Source organism: Carica papaya, chromosome 2, assembly GCF_054855325.1.
Source record: "Carica papaya isolate Zhongbai chromosome 2, ASM5485532v1, whole genome shotgun sequence".
NCBI classification, from domain to species: domain Eukaryota; kingdom Viridiplantae; phylum Streptophyta; class Magnoliopsida; order Brassicales; family Caricaceae; genus Carica; species Carica papaya.
In genome coordinates, this window is record NC_142310.1 from 32,241,192 (window position 1) to 32,264,959 (window position 23,768).

Genomic DNA, 23,768 nt, shown 5'->3' on the forward strand with positions numbered 1-23,768 from the left:
AATCAAGCTAACGCCCATTAACACATTGCATATATATATATATATACACACACACACACACACATACCCATATTTTTCTAGTTGTTGGCTTGTAGCTTGCATATTACTTAGCAGCCGATACAATATAGTTATAATTAATTAAAATCTGGGTATACTAGCTAGTTAATTCTTTTTAATTAATATTAATTTGAGTCATCTATAAATTACACCCACATTGCTCGATTAACGCGTTGCGGAATGGAAACCCATTAATTCTTCGTTTGTGACTTAAAATATGAAGGTTTTTATATATGTGGATAACATATTCCCAAGAATTTTGACCATCTATCATTTTCATACTAAAACGTGTATGTCAGCATCTCAACATTCCATATGCCCAATTAAAAAAATTCCATCTCACATACATACATACATACATATATATATGTATGTGTGTGTGTGTGTATATATATATATATATATATATATATATATGTTGGCAACCTTAATTTTCCTAATAAACCTCAATTTTTTAATTTTTTAAAAAATTAATTACTGAATTTCTCCAAAAGATATGTAGAAGAAGTAGATAGCGAGTACGCGTTTATATACAGATAGATATGCACGTGACATGTGTCATAAATTAAAGGGTAAGAAAAAAAAAAAAAACAATTTGGGGTAGCTAGAAAATGACAAAAAATGAGACAATAATTGAGAAAATATATATATATATATATATATATATCTTTTTATTATTGGTCCTCCTTAATTTGAAGGTGACTTGATGTTTATCATTGTAATGATACTTCCAAAGATGATAAAAAATAAAAACAGCAAAGCCTAATTATGCACATGTCTCGCCACTTTTAAGAATGAAATGATTTCTGCCTAAAAATTCGATATTATTTATGTAACGTTTTAAGCAAATCAAAAATTAACACACACACACACACACACATATATATATATATATATATATATATAACACATCAAATGTTGCTGTAGTCTAATTGTAGAAGGTGTTCTTTTTCTTTTGGGGTTGCAAAATGAGTTTCTCGTATCAATCACACCATACATTATTTTTGTTAAAACATGTTTGGTTAAGTCATCAAGATCACACATCTATTCTTTAACAAATTGTCTTTTTTAGATTGTATGTTTAAGGTAAATTCAACTTTTTTTTTGTTATAAAAAAAAACATTTGTAAAAAAAAAATTTAACGACTAATTAACTAAGTTCATGCACTATAACCAATGATTCACAACCTATATAAGAGTAAGAGGGGAATCCAATCTCATACAACCTATAAACGAACAATGAGCTCAATAAATCAAGTGGTTTGCAAAATTGTTATTTTATCGACGAATGTGTAAAGTTTCAATATTTCATTTCTATTAAAAAGTAGTTTAATATTATGAAGTATATTTATTTTATGCAGAAAGGATCATGTCGCTCTCCATGTTAAAGAACTTATTTAATGAGTAAAGAGTCTGATTGTCTCAAGTGAGTTTAAGACATTTTAAATATTTTGAAACTCAAGTTTCAATATCCAACTGACACAAACATTACACATAAAATCTTATTTATTTATTACAGATAACTCTGATCGCATCAAATAAAAAATTACTTAAAAGTATTATATATGTTTAGATAAATAACCTATTTAAACTCTCTAAATTGAATTAAAGTTTAAACAAAGAAAATATTGCACAAGTTGTTATATAATATATATATATATAATAAATTAATTCTTATATTATCTCACATGCACAGTAAGGACACATGAAAACTTTAGACAGTAGGGATATTTATTAAAACCAATAATTGATCTGTACATAAAATCCAAACATATTGAATTGATATCTTTTATCTCAATTTAGTTTCGGTTTGTAATTTCGAAAAGATAGTTAACTAATCATATAAAATATATTTACTTTTATAACAAATAAAAATGTATCTTTACCTATATTATATATATATATATAATTAAATATAATACATTATATTGTTGAAAGAGTTTTGTTTCTTAAATTTGAAGGTGTAAATTTTGAATTTTTATCAAATAAATATTGTCGATTTAATTTATACACTTGAATTGATTTTTAAAGTTAAACTTTTAACATATAATTATTGAAAAATTTAAAAAAAAAAATGTAATTTAAAATTAATATATATAATAAAATAAAATAAAATAAAAAATAATTCGTTTAATTAATCATTTCAATGGTTTCGTTTGACAATTTGTCAAATCATTATGCTTGATTCAATTATACAAATCAGAGGTAACCATGCCCCAAACATCCCTAATAGACAGGCAAGATTTAACAGGAAAAATCAAATTATGAAGGCATAAAGAGAATAGGGAAGAAGAAAAATTCTCCAAGCTCCCAGATTTAGGGTATTGTATATTTCCAAAAACTATTATTTTTGTAAAAGTTATTTAAAAGTACGATTTTTATGTAAAATTCTCTAAACCATAATTTATATATTATAAGCTAACTACAAATTTTTAGAAATTATATGTAGCCCAAAAATCTGGAAATAGTCTGCAGAAAAACCCATCTTTTTTTCTGGGTTAAATTTGATCTACATTTTCTGAAAAATGGGTAAGAAGAACCGCCTAGGATAAGAAAAAGAATTGGTTCCTTTCCTTCAGATCTTAATCAGGAATCATAGATTATCCATAATGTAACTTTCTCATTAATTATTAGCCATTAATTTGACAAAACAACCAACCCAAAAGTAAGTTCAAGGTTCACACTAAAATTAGATGAATATATTCTGGAAAATAGCAGCTATGCCTTTTCTGAACCCACCATGGGGTTAAATTGGGTTTAAACGGGGGTTTCTATTTCTCGAGGGTTTAGGTCTTCTATACCATCCATTACATATTCCTCTTGCCCATATATTATTTGAAGAACCCAATATACTTGTAATTGCCCAAACAGTGGAGGCTATATTGCCAATGGTAGAGAAAGGGTACCTTTGGGACAAAAAGAAACTTCTCTTTTTATTTCTGCCCATAATACAACCATGTATCAAATAAGATACAACAAAAGTTAATAAAGAAACAAACTCTTCAAAGGAAAAAATCTTTCCTGAAAATCAAGAGGAAGATTGTAAGAAAAAATCCTTGATGAAAATCACGAGAATTATAACGAAAAGATCTTTCCTAAAAAACTACTAAATGATAGACGTAATAATTAGAACTTAGTACTCTCAGTATTTTTTTACTGTCTTTTTCTACGTACATATATATATATATATATATGTACATGTACTGTATTCAAACTACAAAAAGAAACAGATAAATGTATTCAATGTAACTCTTCTTTTCTTCTTTTTGAGCAGCTAGAGTCTAAACAACTCTATAAACTTTCATATGTTCTATTCTTTTTTCCTTTATTTTCAACTCAAATACAGTACGCATATATACACAAAAAGACTAGTAAGAAAATAAGCTCTATATTAGTAAGTACTTAATTTTAAGCAGAAGTTAGTGATTTGACTCTGACAAATATATTTTTTATTTTTAGGAAAGATCTTTTCTTTATAATTCTCTTTCAGATTTTTATCCAGAATTTTTCCTTACAAATTATCTTCTTGCTTTTTAGCAAAGATTTTTTCTTTTAGAGAGTTTGGGTCCTTCAAAGCCCTCTTCAATGTGGTGATTGAGTGTAAATGAAGTCCATCCTGTTGCGAAGGAAGGAAAAGAAATAATGCCCTTGGTAAAGATTTGGTCAGAATATTTGCTATCTGATTTGAAGATGACACAAATAATGTGATAGAGATTAACCACAGCTACCTTAACTCGAAAGAAATGATAGTCTATTTCATTATACTTGGTTCGAATGTGAAAAAGTGGATCAATAAATATATGAAGATTACTATGAATATCAAAAAATAATAAAAGATTGACAGGATAAGAAGACCTTGATAACTAGTTGTACTTTGTCGTGTTTGGGGGCATTCTACTCGGTTAACATTTGAAAAAGCATATAAAGAGAAAGGATTTCAAGAGATAAATTGCAAGTCATATTCTTGTGTCTCTTTAAGATAGCGAAGAAGAATCGCTTTAACTACCCCTATACATAAATCTGTTGCAATGTTGAAAATTTTACAAACTCTATTTACTGGATGATATATGTGTGGTTGAGTGAATATGAGATATTGAAGAGGACCAACAATACTTCTATAACAAGTTGCATCTACAAGTGTGTCCTTTGAGTCATGAGACTTGTCCTTGAGGACCACAAGAGTAGCATTAGGAGCACAATCAACCATACCAGTGAAAGAAAAACTCCTCCAGTCAAGTGTTTTACTTCAACAACTAAAAAGAAACTTAGATATCCAAGATCCATTATGGTGAGTTCTTACCTCAATTGTGAACTATGTGAGAGATGAACAGGTTATTATTTTCTCTCACCAATATGTCATCTATATAAATAAGAAGCAGCATTATTACCGATTTGTGATGGTAAACAAATAAGAAAGAATCTATCTTGCTATAGTAGAAATCAAGATGGAGGAGAAATGGAGATAAATCGGTAATAAATTTTGGTTTCTATTATTATAACATTTTCTTCTATTTATAGTACCAATGATGCTATCTATCACCGGTAACATTATATGTTAAACTTGTAACAATCCGGCACTTAAAAAGAAATAAATTATAAATTAAGTGCGAAAGCGAAATAATAACAATAAAGTTTACATTTCTTACACAATAATTTAAGTTACCCAATAGGACTAACAAAATGACTTTTCTAAAAAAAACAACTAATAATTAAAAAAATTGAAAAGTAAATGAACTGAACATTTTACTCGCAACCCTTTTGTGAATCGGGCTCTGAATCTTGGCGCTCTAAATTTAAAATGGTTAATGAAAGAGTGAGTTACACTAACCCAGTAAAAATATCACGCTATTCACCAACACAAAATTAAAAGTCGGTAGAAATCATAAAAACAACTAATGGAGTTTTCAATTTAAGTAAATTTGTTTATCATGAATAAAATCATTTACCGCATGTTTATCGTAGTGAGATTTGCAAAACCGACCTATAGAAGCAATAACATAAACAATACTATAATCTCATATTCAATCAGTCGTAACAACAATTTCCTTTTTTATCAGCCTACTGGTATCCATAGAGATTCATAGGGATGTCACTACAATGTGTGAACTTTTATTCAACCATTTTAACTAACAGACTGTCCCCATATCCCGTCCGATATGAGCACCAAAAGATACTATCACTCAATATCTCGTCCGGTATGAGGGTGAAACGGATCGTTCCCATACCTCGTCCGGTATGAGTGTCAAAATACAAATTCTCGATACCCCGTCCAGTATGAGCCAACGTTCACGGTATGATTCTCTATTTATTTGCTCCGTCCACCATCTATCAGGATATCCAGTAAGGCTACCATTCATCCATTCACTCAATCAAACAATTTTCCATTTACCTTTAATTTTCACTTTCTCAATTAATTGTAAATAATGTAAAACAAGCAATATATGTATCAAAGAAACACAATCGAATTATCATACCAATTCCAGTATATTATAATGCATTCGAAACTGTAAAATCAATCAATCTGTTAAACATGCAAACAATAATAAATAACCGATTCCGCCTATATTAGTAACCTTTAATTATCGATACTTTTAGATTATGCAAAATACCATATTATTTATAATTAAATTTCAATTCTATAACAGGAAATAAGGTGAGAAATTTTTACCTGAATTGGTGTCTGAATATTAAACTTTTGGCTGCGCCTACTGGCGGTCTCCGGGTTTCCTGAATTTTTCTTCGGAGATTAAAACATGCTTCAAGTACTTAGAAATGCCCCAAAACCCAAAATCGGTGTTAATAATCATTTTCAGCCAATTTCAAGATTTCGGCACAGAGTCGCTGCCATGCTCCGGAGACGACGGTTTGCCTCGGGTTGGCCATTTTCAACCAGTTTCGGCTGATTTTTGTATTCCTCCCTGCGAGAAAGCATGTTAAGAGGCATCGATTGGCCGAAAAAAATAAAAAAACAGAGGCTTATCAACAGTAGGGTTTCCGGCGCGGCAGTTCCGCCGGCTCACTTTTGCGGTTGGGTGTTTTGCTTCAGTCAAACTTTAAAAAAAAAAAGAATGCTTATTACAATGGTGGAAAAATTGCATGGAACGGGAATTGGGAAGGGCCTCATCGGAGGCAATTTTTGTTTTTTCCCACGGTGGCACCGCCAGACTTTACTTGTGATTTTCGGCTCATCTACCAGTTCTTTTGCTCCGATTTGGGCATGAGGGTATTCAAAATCGAATTTCAAGCAAATAATATTTTTTTTACCTCTTTTGGCGGTCGGAGGTGGCTCCAACATAGCGGCCGGAGGTGGTCGGCTCTCTTTCCGGCGACTGGTTCTTCTTCTCCGGCGGGGGGATATGATGGCTAGGGGTAGGGTTAGGGTTTGGTGTGAAGTAGAGTATTTATATCTGTTTTCTTTTAATGTAAGCCGTCCATCGCATTTGATATGGACCGTCCGATCGCGTTTAAATAGGAAGTGAATCTGGACCGTTCATCGCGATTTGATTTGGACTGTCCGATCGCGTTTAAATAAGAAGTGAATCTGAACCATTCATCGCGATTTGATCTGAACCGTATGATCGTGTTTAAAGAAAAAACAGATTCGGACCGTCCACACGCGCGAGAACAAATTCGGATCGTCCGATCGCGGTCACGCAGATTGCTAGTGTGGCCTTCCGCTTGGCACCACGCTAGCGTGCCTTGCCACGCAGCGTACTCCGATTTGTCGGGATTGCTGACTAGACGTCTTACATGACACTTTTTTCTTAAATTGCGTTTTAACCTTCAGTTTCTGATTTTTCTTTCAAAAATACCATCAGAACCCAAATTTTCACATTTTTTTTTCAAAATTGTTTTCAATTTCATCATCCACCTATTTTTTTTCATTTTTACATTAAATAAAAATTCAAAAATTTAAATTATATTTATACATTAATTTTAAATATATTAAAATTAATTAAGAGTATTACAGAACTTGAATCACAATATTGCATTAAAGGATACCCAATAGATGGTGGCCATGGAAGAGGAATTAAAGGTGGCCATACCTTGTCACTAGTTCCCTTGCCACAAAGTATGAATGTTTTTAGGTCAAAATAGATTCATCGTATTAAGCAACGAGAGGATGGCTCTGTTTAAACTATTCTTTAAAGTGTTCAAAATGATCTAATCAGTTTCAGCTTTTTCCATTATAAGAAAATAAAAGAAAACTGAGCGTTTGAAATAAATGAAAAACATTAACGACTAAATTATAATAAAAAAACATTAAAGACTAAGTTGTAACTAGTGTAAAACTTTGAGCACTAATTCAGTAAGTTAACTATATTACAAGTACTAGGCTTCCTTTGGCACAAAGTTTTCATAGTTATTATTCTCTAAATTTAATATCATTTATACATATTTTATTATGTATTTGCATGATAACTGAGAAAAAAATCTTTGTTCCCTATATAATTGCATTAACAACGCTTTTTTTTCAACCAAATTCATTTTATATTTTCATTCTACTTTCGACACATTCTCGTTTCCAGCTATTATACTCACACATGTTTTCAAGTATAGATACAGGAATCTAAGAAATGATAAAAAATTATTTTCATTTCCTAAACAGAACCTTGTTATCTATCTTTAAATTCAATCATCCTCCTCATAGTGAAAAAATCAAAGTTTACATCATCCAATAGGCTTAAATTTCTTAAGTGAAAAGAATCTATCATCTATTTGTAAGCCCATTATGTGACAAGGAATAGTTGACAAAAACCTTGGAAAAGCAAACATCCTGGGCCAGAAACAGCAACAAGCTAAAAGGATCTCAAGGATGGGACCTTTTTTCTCTAGGAAAATCATGAGGGCATGCCTTGAGTTCAATGAATCATCACCTAATCATTCGACTTGGTGGCTCCTTGATAAATTTTGATTTAATGCAGTTGCACCTAATTATTGCATGGCATTAATGCTTAATTAAATCGTACCACTTATTGGCTTGTGTTGAAATGTAGTTCTCTTTGTTCATAACCTGGCTGTGACCCAAGTATTCTGTACCTACTGATGATCTCTACCTGTTAACAGCTAAAACTAGGATCAACACAAAGTCTGCTTCCCAATTTCATGTCATAGCCATGACTATAAATAATTCTTTGCTCAGCAAACTTTCTATAACCCAAAAGGAATAAGAAAAAAAAATCATATCAACATAATTAGCCTATTGAGTCTTACTTATAGTTAAGAGCAATTTAAGACTTCAAGAAAAAGGTCTCATAGTATTAAAAGCTGAACACGCCCAATTACCTCGTGAAGTGATTTTATCCCGTCAGCATACAACTGGTTGGCATTTATCAAGGATAGAAATCTAAAACCTGGAAGATATAGTTGAACTAACTTGATAAAAGGAAGAACAGAATTCATGTAGCTGAACTGAACCAAAGACCAGACTCAATTAGACGTAAGAACCTATGAATAAGTACCTGGTTGTTGGTAACCTTGAAACAAGCTTTAATGTGTAAAAGGAACTAGATGCAAATGCTTCCCCAAGAACGAGAGTTGAAGATGGATCTGCTTCTTCATAAATGCCTGAAGTGGAAAAAAGAGTTTTACACTCAAAGATCCTTATGTGAAACTAGCAAAAATCAACAAATGCCAACTTGGAAAATCTCAAGATCAACTTGGCACTGCTCTAAAATTCCATCTCAATCTCAGGTCTCCAACCCTTGCTTGCCTACCAATCAACAAGCTAAAAAGGAAAACAGACGAAGTATTCATTCTATCAAATCTCAAGAAGTGTTTGCAAATTTATTTACTCATGGTACGAATACCTCTATGCACACCGAATCTACATATACAGATCCAAGTCTTACAGGCCAAGATCCAACTACACAGTGATTTGAAGCATCTCGTGTGCACAGTATCAGAATCTCAATTTACCCAAGCCAGCAAAAAATAATCACTGGTCCAAATCTAACTAATTAACTACAGTATATGCTACAAATCTCCGTATTAAATGCCTCATCGTTCTTGCTCCCATCATGCCTACAAAACTTAATGACAGCCATAGAATGCGAGAGATAGGAGAGACAATGCGCAGGCCGGAAGTGAAAAATTAATATATCAAAACATAGTATTCTCATCTAAATTTGTTAATTTTTTTTCAACATTATTTAAGAGGTTCAAAATTTCCCAATAAAACACTTCAACTTAAACTCAGATTACATTTTCCTTTTTTAAATAAATCAAGAAACAGAAATTGCCAAAACTGCATATTACAAGCTCAAGTCTACTGCTATCGATACTTATTAGTAAAAGAAAAAGAATATTAGAGAACTAAATCTAAATTAGTAAGTATTATTTATTACCAATTAACTGCCAAAAGAAGATTCAGATTTGAAATTGCAAATACTAACTACTCAGCGATTCTTTTAACATCCTTCTCCAGCCAAACATCACCTTGTGCAAACCAACCGCCCAATCTTCCGGAACAGAGACGGATTTACCGTATCCACAGTGCCACCTCCCGTAAGACGGCCGACATATTTTCCGGCAATAGTAGTAGATCTACGACGGTGAACATTTCTCGACCACCAGTTATTTTTGCCTTGCAAACAGCCAGTCGTAGCTGACTGAAAGTGGTTGATTGGTCAAGAAAGAAGAGGAAGCGCTCCGCGGATGGAGAATAAAAAACGGTGTCGCTTACGAGGCAGTTCACATCTCGATTGGCGCTGAAAAGGAAAGGAGAGGACCGTACGTGCATACGTGGGGTCGAGGATGGAGAAGACGATTAAAAGAACGTAACGTGGGCCGGTGGGCCGGGAGTAATTATTCATTATATCCTAATTAAATAAATACCACGTCATAATAAAATCGGGCTGACGTTACAATGATGCCGACTTTGCGTCACGCACGGTTATATCAATTAATTAGGCAGAGTGCGCGCCTATTTTGTTTTTGTGGCATAATTAGTTCTGTACCGCCAAGATTTGAGGCTATTTATTTTTACTGGGGTTGCAATTATAGAAATCTAGTTGGAAAATTTATAAGTGGCGGTAGTTACATTAATTATTAATTAGCTTATATTATAATAATTTATAATTTGTACAGTTATAAGTTCTTCAATGATTTACAAGTTTATGTAGCTTTTTAAATAAGTTGCTAAAATATTTATGTGAAATAATTTTATAAATTATATTAATTTATTTATGTATTTATTAATAAATGTACATAATAATAAAATATTATCTATATATAATTTTTATATTATCAACATAAATTAAAATATATAAAATTATATTAATTAAATAAATTAGAAAGAGACTATTATCTCCCTCATATAAAGTGTTTTTTGCGTATTAAAATCATGATTCTCTAACTATATTAATATGTAAAAAGTTATAAATAGTTCAAATTATAACTTTATTTTATTTTTAACTTATGAATTTATATAATAAATAATTTTATTTTTATTTGTCTCACTGTCATTTAAATAATTATAACACACCATTTTTTAGTTATTCGTTAATTATGTAGAAAACATATTGTAAAGTACTCCAAATCTTTTTTTTTGTTTTGGAAAATAGTAAGAAGATACATCCAAAAAAGGCCAGTGTGTATAAACACACCACTTTAAATACGTACCTAACAAACAGACAAACAACAACAAAAATTTGATGGTTAAATACCAATTTCAAGCTCTCAGCACGAGCAATAATAATTTCATAAATTAAGACACGGTTCCAGCTTTACCCATAAATTAATTATCGGTTTGAATAAGTCTATGATGAACGTACAAAAATTTATTGCATGTTAATATATACATATTTTAGGTGTTTATATATAAAAAATTAATCTAATTTTGAAAAAAAAAAAAAAGATAAAAGAATTAAGGATCGTTATTTAATTTTTATTTGTCACTATAGAAGTCTTATCGTGAATCTTTATTAACTGGATTGAATTTAATTTGTTCTGCAAGGCTCGCCACTACCATATTTCAAGTCATTTTCACATTATATACCATGGTCCCATGCCACACAAAATGAATGGTGCGAAATGGTTCCTTCCAATCAAATTAATTGTACTACTAAAGAATACTATTAAATTTTATATTAATCATTTTTATGGAAAATTATCATATTAATCTACTAATTTTAGAATAATTGGAAAACAGTGTGTAAATTTATAATAAAATTTGAAGAAAAAAAAAATGCACTTACAGTAAAGCCAATTAATTTTACTAACGATATTATATATATATATATTGAGACTATAAAATCGTCATGCTTTTGGATAGCTGATATAGATACATGATCATATGTGTGCATAAATAATATTAATTATTAAAGTTTGTAACCACAGTTATGTGTAAGATATTGGGCTTAGGTTTGAGTTTGAATAATTATTACATGACGAGTAATTTTTTTTTAAAAAAAATTTAGTAGCTACAAAATCTTGTGTTCCTATAGTTTTTTCTTTTTAAAATAATTTTAATTTATTTGAAATTAAATTATAATTCATTATTATGTAGAGATTCATATATGTACAACCTATTTTCAATAAAACTAATTATTTATGTAAAAGTAAAAAAGACCCCGTAGTACTAAATTGTCACAAAAATTCACAGAATTTAAAATATATGAAAATAGAAACATAGAGAACAAAATTTCACCTTAGCCAAAATTTGGTATTCATGTATACTCAATATAATACATTTAATTATTTTTAAGTTATTAAAATTATATATATATAAATATATAAGATAGTTGACATACTTTACAATAATTGTATGTCAATGTAAAATATAATTATATTTTTGTGTCACATTAGGATATTAATGAATATACTAACTCTGCTAATTCATGTTAATTAATCTATGTGAGTAAAATTTTTTCGTGCGAATATACAAGATTAAAGCAAGTAAACTCCCAAAAGAACAAAGACAACCCCATATGATAAAAGTGTTTTTGTAACACTCCATTCCCATGCATTTCTCGCCATTTGCTTCCTTGTGGTAAAAGAAAGCCGCTAAATACCCAAACACAAATGATCCAATTGGAATATTTGCGACTATGATATTGTGATTGACACTAAAATTTTTTGCTCCAAAAAGTTCAGTCGTGGTCGATACAGCAACAGAAGTGATTGTGCCGGTAGAAATTCCAATCACCGCGGTGCTAATGTAGAGGGAGAAGTTGGATTTGTTGAGGAGGAAGAAAAATGCTCCAGCCATTGGGACCGTGGATGCTACTATTGAAGCTGGTCTTGAAATCATGTATTTATTCCTGTGGAAATAAAATTAAGCTAAAGTTTTTATTAATTGTATCAACTAAAATATTTATATTGATACATTGTTCACGTTAAATAACCAAAACATAAATATCCCCACCCCACTCCTATAATTACTTAATGGACTCCATATTTTATTGCATTAAATTATTAATTGTATTTTTTAAGAAATAAAAATTAACTAATTTCTATTGATTTATGAAATATATCAAATAATACTATGAAAACATTTTAAAAAATAATTGTGATTATGTTGCGTATTTAATATGAGTTGAAATATTTTTGAAATTTGGACAATACGCCTTAAAACCATGTTTAATTTCTCATCAAAAGAAAAAATTTAAAATTTTACAAAATTCATTATGATATTTCCTTCAAACATGTTCAGATTATTGTCATAAAAAACATAATTACAATTTATTATAATTTTAAAATTCTTCTTTCTCAGTTATGATCTCCAAGCTGGCCTAAATTACTATATGTTCTTCTGATCATGTATATATACATAGTTTAAGAAAAGGGTAGTGAGGGTGAGAATGAAATTAACCTGGAGAAGTAATAATCGATGAGAGAAGGAAGGAGGCGGCCGAAGAAACAGAACGAAGAAGACAATGAAACCAGAGTAGAAGTCGCAGGACAGCCGCGAGACTCAGCAATTTGTCCAAGATTATTCAAGAACACCAGCCCAAGAGTTCCCCCACATAAATACGCAAAGAAATACAACCAAAATTCAACTCTCCTCACCATCAACTTCACTCCAATCTCCTCTCTCCCACCAATCTCACACACTTCCTTCATCACTTCCGTTTCTGATCTTCTCTCTGATCCTCCAAAGCCTTCTTCATCATGCACCACCATTCCCCTTTTCTTCTCATCAGCCATCTCTCTGAGTTTCACTCCCGCAGGGATCAGAAGTGGAGCCAGAAGGAAAAGCCCCATGCCTGTCAAGCTAACAAGCTTTGGCATTGACAGTAAGCTGCTAATCACCGCGTAGACGCCAGTCGCCATTGTTATGATCAACATGAACATGAACCCACTTCTCGTTTTCCTCGATTTATCGACGTTAATGTCTCCGACGAGTGGGGTTGTTATGGCGCAGACCAGGAGAGGCAAGGCTGAGTTGAGGAAGAGATATGCTTTAGCTCTTTTGGTTGGCGAGGAGAAGAATGGGAAGGAGTCAACTATGACTGTGTAGATTTTAGCACTTAACCCTGAGTAGCTGGTGGTTAATCCCACGGCGATTTGACGATCCAATGCGAAATTTTTAATGGCGACGACATAGCAAACTGTGTTGATCCAGCAAATGCTGTTTCCTGCTAAAACAGAGAGGGAAAATATTAGGGCGTAAGATGAGCATGGGATGAGTTTGGCGAGGATGAGGTACTGGACGCCGTAGCCAATCAACCCTAGTGAAGCTCCGATCAAGAGGACGAACCAGAGAGGGAGATAGACAGCTGCGATGCCGGAGACGAAGCCCAAGAGCTTGCCGGCATCGGAGGCAAAGGCGAGGTTGTTGAGTTGGAGTTGGGAGATGGAGAGAAGGTACTTGAGCTGGGAAGAGTAAGCAGGGAAATTGGAGTTGGTTCCGTTTATTGATTGAAGCCATATCAGACCCACCAAGCTCAGCCATTGGAGAGCGGTGGAAGGGGAAGGCATGGCAGGAAGAGGGTTAAAAGGGAGAAAGTGTTCTGAGTTCGTATGGCGGTATATGAAGAAATAAATATCACCCACCAAGTCCCTTTAAATTACACCAGGACGAAGAGAGAGAAATTGAAATGAGGGAAGTCTTTACAAGAATATTTATACTAATTTTTTACTATATAAAAGGAATATTTAATTAAATGAAGTAACTAGTACGTCAATAAACAGGTATATATATTTTTAAAACTAATAATAATAATAATAATAATAAATCATAGTAAAAGTAATAACAATTATAGGTATAAAGTAAACCAATTAATAATCATAAATTATGTAGCTAAAAATTAATACGTATGTACCAATATTATTTATAAAATTAAGAAATAGGATAGAAAAATTATAATTATATAGCTAGGAGATACATATATGTTAATGTTGACAAAGAGAGCGTGACATTTACGCACGCACACACACACACACAAATATAAATAAATATAAATATATATAGAGAGATATAGTGGTTGTGTACAGTAAAATGTGGTGTTTTATCAACCACCACCTTTAACATTAATGAATTTTGTTTGAGAAAGAGAGAGAAGAGAATAGTAGTATGTAGTACAGAGAATCTTTATTAGATTAAGGTGCAAAAAATAGTTCAATCAAATTTGAAGAGTGTTGGGAATTAACTCACTCATTCTACAATATTTTTCCATCGTCTAATTAAATAATAACGGGGTTAATTAATTGTAGTTTACTTGGTTAATCTTTGTGGTGTGTATGTATGTAATGTATATACACACTTCATCAACTTATCATGAAAAGGAGAGGCCAACGTGTTATTTACATCATCCATGCATCAAAGAGACAAGAGATGGACCCCTTTAGAAAATCATCAATTTTTCTATATATATACATATATATATATATATATATTTCGCATGGATCTTTCTAGTTCTTTTGTTTTTTTTTTTTTTGGGAATTTATTAAAAAATTTATTTATATATGGCTCGCAAAAAATCCTTCTGGTTTCTTATAACTACTCTAACCAAACAAAACTAGCCTTTCTTATTAGTTCGTTCATATATATTGTTGTGTTTTAAAGTTGAGTAATAAAAATTTTAATTATGCATTAAAATATATTACTAAATTGGAAAATATACTTAAAATCAAATTTAACGTACATAAATATAAATATATGTATATATATATATAGAGAGAGAGAGAGTGAGTTGGGTATGATATGTATTTAGTTATGTAAAAGAATAGCATGGAGAGAAGAATGGAGCTTCCAATGGGTGGATATTAATAAGTATGATGAAACATATGGAACAGTCTGACTTTTTCAACATCCCTTCACTATGTATATATCCTTTGCGTGTGGGTTCATACACCCATCTATATATATTACCCCTATATGTGTATATATATATATATATATTACGAGGTATTAATTATACCGTACAAATTAACAGAGTAATTAATTAAAATATAAAAGAAATGATGACGAAATGCTTTTGTAGTGTATGAGGTGGGAGATATGCATGGAGAAAATGTGCATCACCACCAGATGTTTATCTTTCAAAAAACTTTTAAGAAAATCTCTCTCAATTAATATCACGATCTTGTAGCTTCTAAATTTTGTCCTACACTAATTTCTGCGGACAGGATTATGTTGTAAATTATGTTATTAACAGATTAATTAATAAATTAATATTAATTTTCTTGTAAATTACGTGAATCAATTGTGTCACTGATACATCTCTCTTCACTCACACACACATGCACACGTGTTTATATATATATATATATATATATTTGTGTAGGTTCTCCAAGGTTGAAGTTGATGCCCTGTGTTTATATATTTAGGCAATGAAGTTGACGTTAGTGCTGATGACAAAGGTTAGGCTAAGTTGATTTCATTCTTCAATATTGCAGTTATATGTTGCTACCCGTCAGCTTGTAAGTTGGGTATTATTGCGTGTGACAAATATTTCTGCAACTACATATACAAACACACATTATAATCGGCATTAGGTATGTACTCCACCCCAGCTTGTAAGTCGGGTACTATTGCGTGTGACAAACATTTCTGCAACTATATATATACACACGTTATATTGGCATATTGTATGTTGGGCAAAACGTGCTGAGTGGTTAATTTCTAACCGTGCTCTCTGGTTAATACAACGAATATTCTCAAAAACATATTTTTTAAATGTTTTAATATTTTTGTACAATATTCTACCATCTTATTCTTCATTTCTAATTAAATAATAATAATTTCATTAATTCCCAATAAATTTATCAAAACTAAATTATTATTAACTATTCAATTTGAAATTAGAACGAAAACACTGAAAAATAGATTCCCAAATTAAATAGGATCAGTCATCCTTCTCTACGTTATAGGAAAATCATATATACATATATATCTCTATATGTAATTACTCTTGTGGGTACCTGTATTCTTTTTGTCAGTCCTCAAATTTATCAATTAATATTAGAAGAAGTCTGAAATCACTGAATAATATTGACTGAATTTTCCTGGTCAAGTAACTTTAGTCGGACACAATTTCTTTAGGAATCAATTAGGTTGGTCGGGTAAGTTTGTTACGTGTTTAAAATAGAAATTTGTGAAGGTTATTCCAAAAGCCACCTAATTACTTCATTATCAAAATTGTCCTGTCCTGTTTTTATGTTTCCGACTTCTTTCTTCTTCTTCTTTTATTTTTTTTTTAAAAAAATTTTTTTTCTTTAATTTCACATTTTAGCTTATTTGATTAGTGCCTGATTTTTTGACTAGATTAACTTGGTGGAGAGAGTATTAGTTTAAAATAATAATACCTTAAATTTAAAATATATAATAAAACTTTAACTTAATTCAAATAGTTTAGATCAAATCAAACTAAATTTTTAATTATAAAATTTTAAAAAATTTAATCCATTTTTATTTAAACCGAACTTATTCTTACTATTCACTTAATTTCGTTAGATTATAAATAGACTGAACAACATTTTTAAGTGCCATATTATTATGTTTAATGATTTGAGTTTCTTTCAATTTGATTTCAAATAATGTTTTAGTGATTACGATATTTTAATTTGGACTTTGATTTTGGTGATTAATTTAATTTGATGGATTGACTCAGAGTCAAAATTTGGTCGTCTTTAGATGAAGGTCAGCCATTGTTTGGACGTGGAAGTTTGTCCTTTATTACTAATTTCCCTGGAAAAATCATATTTAGTGAAATATATGATTTTATGTAACACCCAAATTTTATTTTATATTAATTTTTATTAAAATTTTGTTTTATTTTATTTTATTTTAATAATTAATTTATAAGATTTTAATTTAATTTAATTTAATTTAATAAAAATAATAATAATAATAAAATATGGTAAAATTATTTTTGGAGTTTAATTGAAATTGATTTTGAAAAAAATGAGTGAAAATTTGAATTCTGGGAATGTTTTTAAAAAGAAAATCGAAAATTGGATGTCAAAACGCAATTTAGAAAAATAGTGCTACGTCAGCAGCCCAGTCAACAGTCCCGACCAACCAGGACACGCCGCGTGACAGAGACGTTGACGCGTGGAGCCACGTGGGCGATCTGCATGTGCGCGATCAGACGACCCAGATCTGTTCCCGCGCGCACGGACTGCCTAGATCAAGAGCGCGTGCGGACGGCCCAGATCTCATGCGTGCGAACGATCCAGATTGAATCACGCTCGGACGGTCAGAATTACATCGCGATTGACGGTTTAGATTCATTCTAATTTAATCACGATCGGACGGTCCAAATTAAATCATGATGGACGGCTCAGATTAAAAGGAGAATATTATAAATAACCTCACTCACACCCAACCTCAAACCCTAGCCGCCAGAGCCATCACCGGAGAAGACGACCCAGCCACTAGAGGAACCGGCTGTTGCCACTGGAGCACTTTCCGACCGCCAAACGAGGTAAAATTTCTCCCATTGGCTCGGTTTTCGATGCTAAATCCACATGTGGCCAAATCAGAGCCAAACCACTGGCCAATTGGCCGAAAAATACTGTCGAAGCCTAAGGGCGCCGCTGCAGGTTTCCTCGATTTTTGCCTCCGATGAGACCCTTTTCGGTTCCCGTTCGATGTAATTTTTATACCACCGTGACCACTGTCCTTTTCTCTACAGGTTGACCGGAGCAAGACACCAAATCGCAACTCGCGTCGGAGGAGCAGCCGCACCCGAAAGCCCCATCGCTGGTAAGTCTCGATTTTTCGTAATTTTTTGGCCCACCAGGGGCCCTAGGGGTGTTTTATCATAGGAACCAATGCAAGTTTGGCCAAATTCAGCCGAAAACGGCCGGAAATAGCCAACCCGAGGCGGATTGCCGCCGTAGGCGGCGGCGTCATCGCCGGAGCACAGCGGAGCCGCTGTGCTGGAATTCCGAAATTGGCTAAAAAGGCCCTGGATCTGATTTGGGATTTTTTTGGGGACATGTACAGGTACCGAAAATGTGTTTCAGTTTCCGAAAAAAAATTCAGGGAATTTAGGAACTGCCCTTAGGCGTAGTGAGAACCCGATTTCAGACTCCGAAACAAGTAAGAATCTCTTACCCTATTTTCTATCACGGCATTAAAGCTTAATAAATGATAAAACGGTATTTTATGAATTAGTAGATATGTATAATTAATTAAGACTGCTAATGAAACCCGAATCTGATGTATTTTTCGGTCAAGTGTTTGATTTATTTTACAGTTTTGAATGTAGTATGGTGTCTGATGTATTTATTCTCTAGTTTCGTATGCATAAATCACAATTTCATTTATTATGGTTTGAATTATTGTGAACCCGATGTTGTATTGCCTTGTTTGGTGTTCATTACTGGTTTACGTGTTTATATTTGATTGGATAATTGAGATTAAGAAAAATAGAAAAAGGTATGTGAATTGATAAATGGATAATGTCGACAGCCTAACTAGATATCTTGGGAGATGGTGGACAGACCGGATCCATAAGGAACCCTACCAGAAATGTGGTCTCTCATATCGGACGGGGTATAGAGACTTTATGTGTTTTGGCGCCCATACCGGACGGGGTATGGGGACGGCCCATTTCACCTTCATACCGGACGGGGTATTGAGGTTTATGGTTTTGACGCCCATACCGGACGGGGTATGGGGACGACCCTGAAATTAAGTTATTAATGTGAATGGTTCACGTATAGCAGTGACCCTTTATGGATCACCATTGATACTAGTAGGCTGATAAAAGAAGAAATTTGTTGCCTGATGATTAAAAATACAAAAGTATGATATGTATTATGTTACAGAGTGTGCATGACCTTATGATGTTTATAATGTTATTGTTTCTCATAAGTTGTTTTTATGAATCTCACCGAGATAAGTAGACAGTAAAGGTTTTTATTATTGATAAATGAGTTTGTTATAAATTATACTCAATTAATCGTTTTTGTTTTTTTACCAATATTTACTTATGTAATAGTGAGATAGTGTGATGTGTTTACTGGGTTAGTGTAGCTCATTCATTACTTAATCATTTTAGATTAGGAAGACTTAGTTCTCGAGCCTATCCTGCAAGAAGACGGCAAGTAGATGTTTAAAGATTTTATAGTTTTATTTATAATTTTCATCTTTAGTATTTACTTTATTTAGTTAATTCTTTCATTCGTTTAGTACGTTTGAATTATTGTATAAGAGATATTAATGAAAAATTTTATTTCGCTTCCGCATTTAAAATTTTTCTTATATATATATATATATTTCTTTAAAATTATGAGGCCTTTACATTTTATTTTTGTAAAATTAGAAAAAGCACATTGAAAAATTAATTTATCCGTATAAATAATTATTTATTAATTTAATTTAGCTGATGTATTTATAAGAGTAGTTAAGATTGCTATGACATCAAAATTCAACGTCAGATACAAACGTCTGCTGTGGTCCTTTACATACCGCTGCAATTCAATGAGTAGCGTTGACTTAAACACTACTAATTCTTGACTCTTTCAAACACATAAAGAAAATACACTATTCCCCGAGGAATTTAATATATATATTTTTTTGTAAAACAAAAATACTAATTTTTTAATCCATAATAATTATTTAATTAAGAGAAGATAGTTGTTATAAACTGTTTATTTTATTAAAAATTATAGTAAATTTACAGAAATTTAATTTAATCTAATTACCCCAATACTATTAAAATTTGTTCTACATGTAATGCTATTAGTCTTTATAGAGGTTACAAGGTGTCTTTTTATCAAACAAAAGTCAGATAAAACTTGGGCCAAAATACATAAATAAATAAGGCTTCATATATGGGCCATTAAATTCGAAAATGGACCCTAACTCGGCCCAATAAATGGCCCGGTTCAATTTATTTTTTGTCTTCCAGAAATCGCTTTCCCACTCGTCAAGAAAGTGCTCTTCTGGAAACATTCTAAAACCCCATCGGAATTAAAATCTCTCTTGGCACTTGGCAGTTGCCAACGGAAACCCTACCACCGAAGTCGACCGCTAAACGCCAAGTTTTGTGGTAATTTTAATGGCGATTACAGGTGAAAGCTCCTCTGCTATGTCAAGAACCGAAAATGACAAGCCAATCATTGTTAGGGTTAAACGCAAAGCATCGCAGTTTTCGCTCGACGCTTTTTGTGAGTTACCTTCTCTCCTCACTCTGTTTGTTTCCGTGAAAATTCAGTGGAAAGAAAAAGATTGAGTTTCTCCTGAAAGGAAAAACAATGGTGGCATTATGTAGTAGGCGAGTCTTGTGTCTTGTTCGAGGTTCCATTTTCTTTCTGCTCGTTTTATGGTGTTGTCAGCGATACATTTGACCTTATGTGTATCATTGGATGTATAAACGTTTCTAGGGCTGGAAATCAACGAGAGGCCTTTAAAGCGGGCGCTCTTTGATTTTGAGAAGCTATCAATCTCTGATTCAGTTGTGATTGGTACGTTTCAAGAACTGAATGTTGCTTTTATTCATTTGGCTAAGTTTCATTGGATTTTGATTCTTATTTATTGCTTGTTCTGCACTAGAGGAACCGAAAACAAAGAAAGTCCTGGTGCGCCATGTGGAAACCGTTACTAGCTCTGAGGCCACTATTGATGTTTTGGAACAATTTGTGGTGGGTAACAATTTTCATGTTTTTTCTGCTAAGCCCTATACGGCTACAAAAGCAGTTTTCATGTCAATATTCTGTCATTTATGCCTGTTTCTTGTTGAATTTGCTGTTAAATCGTATTGATTTTTTCTTTTACAGAAAACTTCCCGTGATGCAACTGAAGGTAAGAACAAGAGTGAAGAAAGAAGGCTAACTTTCAAAAAGGATAATGTAATCTCCTTATCCTTCCTTCCTACTCTCTCATCATGGTACTTTTAGGGATTGTTAAGAATTTGTTAGTCTAACACTGCAATTAAATTTTATGTCAATAGAGACAAGACCAGCTTTTGTCTAAAGCCAGACAACAACAGAAGGTATGTTCAATACAGAAATCTAAACATTACTTAATTATTTATTTTTTGGAAAGTATCCAAACTTCCTGCGCTTTCCAACTATTTGAGGAAACAATGGCATGATGATATAAAAAATTCATGAAGAAATTATGCTCTATATCACATCAGAGGATGGGTTTGTTATTCCTTATTTGATTACTGCTTTGGTGGTTTGCCTTTCTTATCACTTGTCGATGCATCCTGGGTTTCTAGCAATTTGTTGTCAAATGGTTGGAGGACATCATCAAAATATTGCTTTATAAGTTTATATCCTATTTCACTTATAATTATAAAGAGAAAATTCGAGCATCTAAAAATAAATGGTTGATAATATGCAACCTTGGCTATGATCGACCTTGGTTGATAATAGTACCTCTCTAATCTGTTGTGCACGTTATTATGATTTTTTCATCTTTAAGATTTATTTATGCATGGAGTAGACTATCAATGTAACATCTTTACAAATTCAGAACACTCAGCATCACAAAGAAAAAAATGACTTGGGTTGCTTATCTGACACTCTTTATCCCTTCTTGGACAACAAATTTCTACTATCGTTAGCTAAAGATTACTTCTTCTTTTGAGTATGATGAATTTTTTCTCTTTGCTTGAGATTTATCAGCCTGAGTACTTCAAGTAGAAATAGGAGCACATGTGCAGTTGATTACAAATTTCTTTTGGTCTTTCATACTGTTTGTTGCCTGCAATTTCAGTCGGTACTATTTCTTTGCTCAGGTATTGGCAGAACATGCTCGTTTTGAGCAAATATGGCGGATCAGAAAGGGAAACAAAGATATGATGCAGGATAAAGCTCTTGATGAAATGTATCGTTTTTATGATGTTGTTCGTGTCGATGTTGAGGAAAGGTCAAAACAAACTCAAGCACAAGAGTAAGCTTTATCAACTCATCAACATGAAAATCATTTGGTTGAGATTGCTGGACAAGGTGTAAAGTATATGGGCAAAGTTGGGTAAAATTGATTTAGTTTCAGTTATGTTAATACAGAGTTACATCTTTAGAGGATCAAAGAATCTTGCAGAGTTACCTGCCTCTCCTGAGAGAGTTTATACCAAGTGCAGCTGAAGAGATTGAATCTGATATTCATGCTCACATTTCTGGACAAGGTTGTGCATTTTCGATGATGAGCTAAATAAACACACTGTCTATACAAATTTTTTTATTAATAATTCCTATTAATATCGTAAATGATGTTTGATAAATTACTCTAATATGTTGTATATGCTAATTGCAGATAATTATGTATATGACTATTATACTGTGAAGGAGGAGATGAATGTAGACAGTGATGATGCTTCACATGCATTCCCTCTGTAAGTATTGGTTGCTTTCTGCATCTTTTGATGATTACTAACATATACAAGATGCTGATTGATTTCTTGGTTCAGGGTACAAGTTGAGGATGAGGATTTCTACGATGGGCCTGATGACTCGGAATATGACAGTGAGGATTCAAACGGTATCCTAAGTTATTGGACATCCTTCTTTTATGTGTAAATTTTAGTGGCAAATTATTTGACTTTGTTTCTCTTGTTGGGGGGTACCAGCTGAGGATAATCCAAGAAATGATTATCCAGAGGAGATATCTGAAGATGAAGAAGATGAGGAAGGGGAAGAAGAGGAAGAGGAAGAGGAAGAGGAGGAGGACGACAAAAAAGGGGAGCAGGAAAGTGAAGCCTTGGATGAATCGGAAGATGGGAGTTTTGGGTGTACATATTCAGACTATGATGGTTTGGTATTTGAAGATGGAATGAACGACGATTACTCTGATGTTTGGTATGATCGTGATGTTGATGATTATGACGGTGGTGAAGGTGAATATTGGTGATAGTCTAAGGAAGTGGATATGTTTCTGACCTATGAAATGTTAGTGATGACCTCTTGTAAATTGCTGTCTAGAGGTGCTCATGCTGAACTACAGATTCATCACGATGTATCATGGTTGCTTTGTGTACATTCTGAAGGTTTAGATGAATATTTTCCATTGTTCATTCTTCGTCAAGTGAGTCATTTTCTTAGATGAATCACTTACATTTTGTTTCTTCAAATTAGAACTGTTTTAGGTTATTTTCTGATACAAATTCAGAAATTTTTGTGAAATCTATTGAGAAATTTATAAGAAATTTAACTTATTTAACCTAAAAGGTGCAAAAACTTCTATTAAAAAATTATAAAAATTGAACTACATGGGAACTGAAAATGTTATATTTTTAAATTTAATAAAAAAAGATGAAATTTTAGATATATATTATTATAGTTTCACTTTAAGTTTTTTATAAGTTT

General features: G+C 32.3%; 2 protein-coding genes and 1 long non-coding RNA gene across 6 annotated transcripts; 1 reads left to right on the forward strand and 2 right to left on the reverse strand.

Moving 5' to 3' along the window:
• Positions 1 to 5,054: 5,054 nt before the first annotated feature.
• Positions 5,055 to 9,811, reverse strand: LOC148268976 (uncharacterized). 4 transcript variants are annotated; one of them, XR_015817256.1, is made up of 4 exons: positions 9,404 to 9,811; positions 8,519 to 8,624; positions 8,343 to 8,410; positions 5,055 to 8,207 (listed from the first exon to the last, which is right to left on the reverse strand). It is a non-coding gene; the product is annotated as an uncharacterized LOC148268976 (long non-coding RNA). The 4 variants fall into 4 exon arrangements; XR_015817255.1 differs by having other exon boundaries at positions 5,055 to 8,410; positions 9,452 to 9,811; XR_015817253.1 differs by having other exon boundaries at positions 5,055 to 8,410.
• Positions 9,812 to 11,872: 2,061 nt separating this feature from the next.
• On the reverse strand, positions 11,873 to 14,090 carry LOC110809816 (Major facilitator superfamily protein). Its single transcript, XM_022035755.2, has 2 exons — positions 12,871 to 14,090; positions 11,873 to 12,319 (listed from the first exon to the last, which is right to left on the reverse strand). The coding sequence occupies exons 1-2, from the start codon at positions 13,977 to 13,979 to the stop codon at positions 11,890 to 11,892; spliced, it is 1,539 nt and encodes a 512-aa protein (XP_021891447.2). The 5' UTR covers positions 13,980 to 14,090; the 3' UTR covers positions 11,873 to 11,889.
• Positions 14,091 to 20,383: 6,293 nt separating this feature from the next.
• RDM4 (RNA-directed DNA methylation 4) lies at positions 20,384 to 23,481 on the forward strand. Its single transcript, XM_022055804.2, has 10 exons — positions 20,384 to 20,624; positions 20,841 to 20,921; positions 21,010 to 21,098; positions 21,234 to 21,305; positions 21,407 to 21,448; positions 22,202 to 22,356; positions 22,473 to 22,591; positions 22,720 to 22,798; positions 22,874 to 22,944; positions 23,033 to 23,481. Exons 1-10 carry the CDS (start codon positions 20,516 to 20,518, stop codon positions 23,311 to 23,313), a joined length of 1,098 nt encoding a protein of 365 aa, XP_021911496.1. The 5' UTR covers positions 20,384 to 20,515; the 3' UTR covers positions 23,314 to 23,481.
• Positions 23,482 to 23,768: the final 287 nt, after the last annotated feature.